General features: G+C 45.7%; 1 protein-coding gene across 2 annotated transcripts in view; it reads left to right on the top strand.

Annotated features, from left to right (window-relative positions):
- The first annotated feature begins 530 nt into the window (after nt 1–530).
- Nucleotides 531–8,285, top strand: part of irs2a (insulin receptor substrate 2a) — a 48,769-nt gene continuing 41,014 nt past the window's right edge. For both annotated transcript variants that reach the window (XM_034176126.1, XM_034176116.1), the window contains exons 1-2: nt 531–3,359; nt 4,058–4,554. In XM_034176126.1, the coding sequence (XP_034032017.1) occupies nt 718–3,359; nt 4,058–4,554 (3,139 nt within the window). In that variant the 5' untranslated portion in view covers nt 531–717. The remainder of the gene's footprint in view (nt 3,360–4,057; nt 4,555–8,285) is intronic.

The raw sequence follows: 8,285 nt of genomic DNA, 5'->3' as shown, positions 1-8,285 counted from the left end.
ACTGCAATTCAACACACGACCGACATCATTAATAATTACCAAATGTGGACACACGCTTACGATTGGAGACAAAATGGTGAGCTCCTACAAGTGGAAACGACGACGCAGAGCTGGAGAGGAATGCCCACAGGTTTAAAAATAGGCCACAACACTTGTTATATAACAAACGGAGCGTCGGGGCTGTTTACAGTTACTCCTATTTAAATGAATGGTTTCAACTCCGCCGCCGCACTGTTTAAATACAGTGTAATCCAGTTTTTAAAAGGAAATATGGATAGAGTTATCGCGGGTCTCATTTTGCTGATATGTAAAATAATGATTACAGATATATATTTTACGGCGCTTTAACGGTATCAGAAAATAAACAAGTATTCGTGTTTTCAATGGATTTCCGTCATGAAAAAAGAGGAGGGGGGTGAGAAAGGGCGGGGCTTTGAATGGTTGGTTCAGCCAATGAGACGTGGCAGAGTCGTGTGATTGACAGGCACTGCCCCTGCAGCACGCCCCGCCCCCCCGTGGCTGTGTTTTTATTCTGTTTTTAGAGCAGCAGCGTCACATGTTTTTCTGCACGGTCACAGCAGCTGCTGGTCTGGTCGGAATACACGGCCGACACAGCCGCTATGAATTAAATTAAAAGGCGTTTTGGTCGGAGTTCATCCAGAGAAGAAGAAGAAAGGGGTTAGTTGTGCGTGGAACTTGCAAAAGAAAAGAAGAGAAATGGCGAGTCCTCCGGCAACGGGGGGACGCCTGTTATCTAACGGGACAAACGGCGTGAAGAAGTGCGGGCACCTGAAGAAGCAGAAGCACGGGCAGAAGCGGTTTTTTGTGCTCCGGGAGCCCACAGATCGATGTCCCGCGCGGCTGGAGTATTATGAAAGCGAGAAGAAATGGAAAAACAAGTCGGCCCCCAAGCGGGTGATAACTTTGGACTCGTGTCTGTGCGTAAACAAACGCGCCGACGCCAAACACAAGTACCTGATCGCCCTCTACACCAAGGACGAGTACTTTGCTGTAGCTGCAGACAACGAGCAGGAGCAGGAGAACTGGTACAGGGTTCTAACGGAGCTGATCGCTGAAAGCAAAGTGTACAACACCCCCACGTCCACGTCCTCTTTAGTGGGCTTTGAGGAGACCAGCTATGGACTCATTACTCCTGCAAATGCTGCTTATAAGGAGGTCTGGCAGGTCAACTTGAAAGCTAAAGGCCTAGGTCAGACCAAGAACCTCATAGGGGTCTACAGGTTATGTTTGTCCAGTCGGACCATCAGTTTTGTCAAGCTGAATTCGGAAACACCTGCTGTCAGTTTGCAGCTCATGAACATCCGGAGATGTGGCCACTCTGATAGTTTCTTCTTCATCGAGGTGGGCCGCTCAGCTGTCACTGGGTCTGGGGAGTTCTGGATGCAGGCAGAAGATGCTGTAGTGGCACAGAACATCCATGAGACGATCTTGGAGGCCATGAAGGAGCTGTCTGAGTTCAGGCCACGGAGCAAAAGTCAGTCGGCCAGCACTAACCCAATATCTGTGCCCACGCGACGCAACATCAGCAATCTCCCCCCGAGTCAGACGGGTTTGGTGAGGAGATCCAGAACAGATAGTACAGCGGCCACATCTCCTGGGAGGAAGTTTACATCCTGTCGTATAAGGACGGCCAGCGAGGGAGATGGGAGCATGAGTCAACTTGCATCGATATCCATATCCGTGAACGGGAGTCCCACCAGTCCAAATTCTGGGAATCACCTCATCAGGTCACACACCCTCAGCAGCGGGCGCACCTGCAGGATCTTGGAGATCTCCACCAACCTGAATCACAGCCATTCTGTGCCAGTGTCCAACTCTCCTCCAGCTGCCTCCAGCCCCCTCAGCATGTCTCCCAGAGGTGGTGCTCACATCACCACCCCTGATAAAGTCAGACGGCCATTCAGCTGCAGTGCCTCCGTTTCTGGCTCCCTCAGTGACACCGGGTTCATGCTGTGCGATGACTACAGCTCAAGTCCTGGTGATACCAAGTTTCTCCCTTTGATCCGAAGTGACACCCCTGACTCTCTGTCCAGTACACCCCCAACCCGTGACATTAACGATCCTTGTGGCTACGTAATGATGGATGGCAACAGATTCGGTGCTGGCAGTGAAAGTCTGGCATACAGGAAGAGGACCCACTCCCTTACGACACCACGGCAGCAGAGAGTGGTGGCACCACTGTCTTCAGCCTCCCTGGATGAGCACACACTCATGAAAATGACCCATGGACAGAACTCTCACTCTGCCTCTCCTAAGGTTTGTTACCCAGAGGATTATGGAGACATTGAAATCGGTTCCTCAAGGAGCTCCAGCAGCAACCTAGGGGAAGATGGCTACATGCCTATGACTCCGGGCGTCGCGCCACACTCTGGTAAGGCGGACAATTATGTACCCATGAGCCCCATGTGTGTCTCATCACCGAAGCAGATTGTGAATCCCAGGGTTCATCCTCAGGTATCTGCCAATGGGGGCTACAAATCTAATTCCCCGTGCAGCAGCTCTTTGGAGGACAATGGCTACATGAGAATGTGGTGTGGCTCCAAAGCCTCCATGGAGAGTCCAGACAGACATGGTGATTACATGAATATGTCATCTGGAAACCCACCTTCGCGTCAAACTCCTCCTGACTACTACTTGAGCTTGATGGCAGGTGAGCCTTCAGCCGTGAGGCCAACATACCAGGCAAGCTCCCTCACGCCCCCTGCTAAACTTCAGTCATCCAAGAATGAAGATGACAACCAGTACGTGTTGATGAGCCCCCAAAACACAAGGCAGAAGACAACGGAGTCGGACTACTATTCTGTGATGCAACCCAGCACAGTTCAGGCCTCACCGTTAAGCCCTACAGGACCCTCCCCAGTGAGATACGGCCGGGTAGACAGCCTGTCCCATAAAGGGAAACTAGGAAGACCTAACAGGCTATCATTGGACACCTTGAGGACCCTTCCCAAAATGAATGAATACCCTCTGCCCGGAGAGCCTCGGAGCCCAGGGGAGTACATTAACATTGACTTTGGCAGCACCAGATTCTCTTCACTCTCCGAGTCCTCAGAGAGACGATCTTCATCTCTGTGCTCCAGTGGACATGGCCAGAGGACAGACTACATGAACCTTGAGCCAGGCTCACGCTCACCAAGGGAGGCTGACACTCACGCTGAGTGTTTGGATGTGCTCCCAGAATTACCCATGTGCCCCTGCTCAGAGGAGGATGGCATCTGCAGTCATGATGGTGAAAAGACATCGCAGACCCTCAGTGATGAGGCCAAAAGTGACTATACTCAGTTGGCGTTTGGGATGACCAGCTCACCTCCACAGCTTGTTCCTCAGACCACAGCAAGGTATGTACCCCAGTATCGAAAGCAAGTTTTTATCACTGATTTAAGAGCCTCTTAAAGTCATAATGTGGGTTCCCAGGGTTTGATCCCAGAGCATGGCTGAGTGAGACACCAAAAAAAAAATTGCCCATTAACTGCACACAATGTGGGGTAAAGAGACGTAGGTAAATAAGAATAAGTCTTTATAGAGTTTGTACTTTGGTGAGCATAACTTCAGAGCTAGCTTCAATAACTGCTAATCTGCTAACTGTGATAACATTAAACTGATGAGCTGCTAAAACATTTTGCTAAAGCTGCTTCTAACTTTTATAATATGAATTTAGCTTTGGCTTGGCCTTTTTCTCTTAAAATCATGAAAAAGAAACCTAAAGTGGTGAAATTTTAATTTGTTCAAGCATAAACATGGATGTTCCCTAAATTGTTTAGCATGCCAAGATGATAAGGAAGATGTACAAAAATAACATTACAGTTTATTCAGAAAAATGTTAGCTGACAAAGTTAGAACTCAATTTAATGCAAGCTAAATGGTCTGCAAATGGCTTTCAGAGTTAGCTGAAAAGCTAATCTGCTAAGGAAAAGGCTTGTTATCTGATCAGCTTAACTGTTCCCAATGACAAAGCTATTTTTTTCCTTGACAGTCCAGCATGAACTTGGAAAGTATATTATGGGGGCTATCTCATAATTAAACCATTGCTTTCCAGTGGCAAAAACAACCGGGAGAGGAGGCATTCTCTGGAGGATCGTGGCGTCCCAGATGGCATTGGGGCCTTCTTACTTGGGGGCGCCTCTTCCACAGTGGATCCCGACTGCACTGCCAAGGTGGTCAGAGCTAATCCTCAGGGTCGCCGGCGCCACAGCTCTGAGACCTTCTCCTCTACAGCCACCGTGACACCTGTTTTCCCCTCGCTTGCCCGCACCGATGCGTTAAAGAGGCACAGCTCGGTGGAGAACATCTCTGCCCGCAGTAGCGAGGGCTCCGATGAGGAATACGGCAGCCCCGTGAACCGGCAGATGTCGGCTGGCTACCCAAACGGACTCAGTTACATTGCCTTGAACCTGCTGGACAGTAGAGATGTGAAGAAATGTGAGGATCTTGTTGGTTTCAAACCCACCAGCAGCTGCAAGGGGGGCATCAACGGATTGCACGGCTCGCCATATGTCTGCTTGGGCTTCAAGGAGGCTGCAACCACTGCCAATGGTGAGTGACCGAGCCTCAACACATCTAAAAGCTTATTTTCTTATAAATCTGTGCCACTTTGTAAGTTGGATAAAATGCTTTGGGAGTGAGTGACGGATCTCATGTGATGTTGGTGTAAAATACGTGGGAGCGGTGCTGTAGTGTACAAACAGCAGCTCAGTGGAATTTATCCTCCCTCCATACTCTTACGTTAAAAAACGGACAAGGTATTTTGACTCATTTCAAATTCCAACTGCCTGTGTGGATTTCAAAGTATCAAAGTGGGTGGTTCTTAATGCTGCCTTCAGGTTCTCCTCCTAAATGCTTATTTCCATATTCTTACATTTAGAGCGAATCATGTCTTTACATCGAACAAAACGATAACACGTGTTGAATTGTGGAAATGAGGAGATACATCGGCTTTGTGTTTTTGTTCTTTTCATCAAAATACATTTAATTTGTCCCCTTCTTGTTGCCGTTGTAGCAGTGTTTCCCACAGTACATGAAGGCAACATGGGTTGTCCTGAAATGTGGCCAAGATGAGCTCTGAAGTAAACAAGCACCATGACGGAGTAGCGTTGCCCCCCACGACAGTACGCAGCTGTAGCGCCGCAGCGTTATTACAAATTAAAGATGATGAGCCCGTGACGATTGATTTCAAACATTCACACGTGGTGAAAACTGCAGAACATGGCACTTATTAACAACGTGACACCAATGCGCTATGGATTGTTAGTTGTAGTAAAGACTGGAGAAACGCCTCAGAGGGAACGATTCCGGCTGCTTTTTAATGTCACCCTGAGCTGCAGACATTTCAGTTCCACAGAATTAATCAGCTGCATCAAATTCCACGTTTCAGCTCGGTGCCGGTTATGTTTTAAATCTCAAATAAGATAGTTGGCAGAAATCAGCAGAGATGTCATAAGACTGGTTGGTGCCCTGAAGTTCTGTCGCTGCACGGAATTTCTGGAACTCTTATCAGAATTGTTGTTTTCGAGTTGCCGCTCGAAGGGCACTCAGGTGAGTGCATTCCTTTGACAGGATGCAAAAAGCACATCAATCCCAACTCATATGACTCCTCACTTGATGAGAAATGGACAAAAGTGCGATAAATATTTCAAGCATGTGTAAACAATAACTCAAACATTATAAATACTGTAATTTTTTTGTTAGTCTCACCCAAATTAAAAGCACATGATGGCGTTAACTTTGTTGCAACTTTTGCAACCCCCTGCCTTTTGTAGCGTTGTTCATCGCAACCCTTTGAATAGGTACAGCCCGCGCAGGGTCTGTGCATGCATGAGAACGTACGTTGCTTTGCTGGCAGTGTTGCTATGACGTGTTAAATGTCGTCAGATTCAGAGAAGTGTTTTTGAGTAGTCCTGATGGCAGTTTTCTCACATCTCTGCTCTGCTAAGTTTAACTGGATCATGTGTTTTTGGAGTAATCCTGCGACAAACAAACAAACAAATAACAGACGCAGCCTTGGTGCGTCACAGAATTTGTTGTAACACCGGCTGTTGTTTTTTTGGTTGGACAGGGTGCATTATGCATCAGTGTGTCCTCTGCAGACGCCACATTCTCTCTTTCCCCGAATCAGTCCCAGGAATAAAATAAAATGAAACCCTGCACTGAGGGAGGAGGCTGGTGTGGAAAACAAGTTTTCACCGGACAGAGTGAGCTCACGTGTACGTGAGAAAAGACAAGTGGGGGATGTGCTCATGCGCATGGCCGTATAGGCGGTGAGGGGAAAACAACAAAGTGGGCGCGTTGCTATGCAGCCAATAGGTAACTAGATGTCACAGTCCACATTCCAGGCGGAGCACGTATGAAAAGAAGCAGCTTGTTTTTGTCCCACTTCAGACTGTTTGAATGGAAAGTGGCTTTTACCAGTGAAACTAGAGGGGCACTTCTCTCTCTCTCTCTCTCCTTTCTGAGTGTGTGTGTATACACACACACACATATATATATATATATATATATGAAATATACATTAGAGGTCAGGAATGAGAGGAACAGTAGTAGCCAGTAAACCAGTATTGATCAGTATGTCTGGTATTTATAATGTGTATTTGTATTTATATTTGCAAACTGTTTTTCTTTTTTTACTTTCACATTTGATACGCTGTGTGCTTCTTACCCTGTGTGCTGCTATACAGTGTTGCTGGAACCTCAATTTCCCTGAGAGAGTCATCCCAAGGGATCAATAAAGTTCTATCTAATCTCTAATCTTAAGGGTGTCACGGTTTGGTACGAGTTATGCACAGAAGCGTTAACCCTCTGGGCCGACGCCGTCGTATACGACGGCTAAGACCAAGCTTTACTAAATTATAAATAACTTTTGAATGATATGAGATAGAAACTTACTTTTTTTTGTTTTGCTGAAAAGTTAACTTCCGCGGACTTTCAAGCCTGCCATCCGCCATCTAGGTACTCCTCCATAGAAGCTGTGTGATGACGTGCGCAATGTGAGTGTCCAATCGGAATTGGTTCACCGTCACATGGTTTTCCAAAATCCAGTCATAGGGCAGATTTACCTCACGTGAAAAGCCAAAGATCGTTTTCAGGAGTAATATGTTACTAGTTTGCTCGTTTGAATAGCCCCCTGGGTGCTCCAATGAGTACATACTATTAGTACATACTCAGTGCGCCCTGTGCCATTACGCATAATGATCAGTGAAAGCAGGAGCACACGGAGAGCCTCTGATGACAATCTCACATGCTCAAACAAAGAGTGTGTAACTATCAGGATTGCTCCACTAGTTTGCATGTGAATGTTACTGGATAACTCTGTTGCTTTCTCTGTGTAAAGCACTGTTTACCATATCAATGGACAAGAAAACCCATAGACCATTTTGTATATATTGTTCAAAATGTGCATTTGTGTTTATTGTTTGAACCTTTTTGTTGTACAGTTTTTCACACAAGACCTCAAATTACCTTTATAAAGTGTCAAAAGAGTTATTATAGTTTGGTGTGTGTTTTGAATAAAAGTGTGTGTAAAATTATTTTTCGCTTTATTTTTTCCTTATCTATTATTGATGGTAAACATTTATTACACTTATAAAACACAACAAAAACATATATATTCTGAATGCACAGGTTGTCCTGAAAAAAAGAGACATAAAGCTTGATTGTGGGATGCAGGGAGAGCTGTTAACAGCAATAATAAAACATTTATGCCAGGCGAGTGAACTGTCCAAAAAATGCCCTCGGACCCCAGAGGGTTCATCTGAACAGCACAGAGCTGCTGTCAGACGCACTGTGAGACAAAGTGTGAATGTAAACTTTGTTTTTTTTTTTTATTAAACATTTATGAATTGATTACATCCCTTCATCATTTGCATTGACAGGAATTTACTGCGCAGCACGTTAAGTGTTTTGTTTTGTTTGTTTGCTGCGAGAGCCAGACAGACCAAACCGGCCAGACAGACCGTGGAGCCAGACAGACCAAACCCCCTTCAATATTTAGTCTATTTTAACTTTGTTTTATTTTTGCGCCAATGAAAGCATGTCATAAAACCTTACTCTGTACAGATTTGAAATCACTGTACGCAGTGTGATTATTTGGTGAATGTCTCATCTGTGAAATTTTGCAATAATTCATATAAAACATCAATTTCTAAGTTGGTGGCTCACTGAACTTGTCCTGGGGCCAGCGATTCAACACAATTTTTTTTTCACTTCCAGGTTCATGTTTTGAAAGAAAAAGGTAATTAACCAATTCCATTTGTGGTCCCAAAGTTTGTGAT

The sequence above is a fragment of the Thalassophryne amazonica genome, chromosome 1 (assembly GCF_902500255.1).
Source record: "Thalassophryne amazonica chromosome 1, fThaAma1.1, whole genome shotgun sequence".
Lineage (NCBI taxonomy): Eukaryota > Metazoa > Chordata > Actinopteri > Batrachoidiformes > Batrachoididae > Thalassophryne > Thalassophryne amazonica.
The sequence above is the reverse complement of the archived record's forward strand: the minus strand, read 5'-3'. Positions and strand labels throughout refer to the sequence as shown.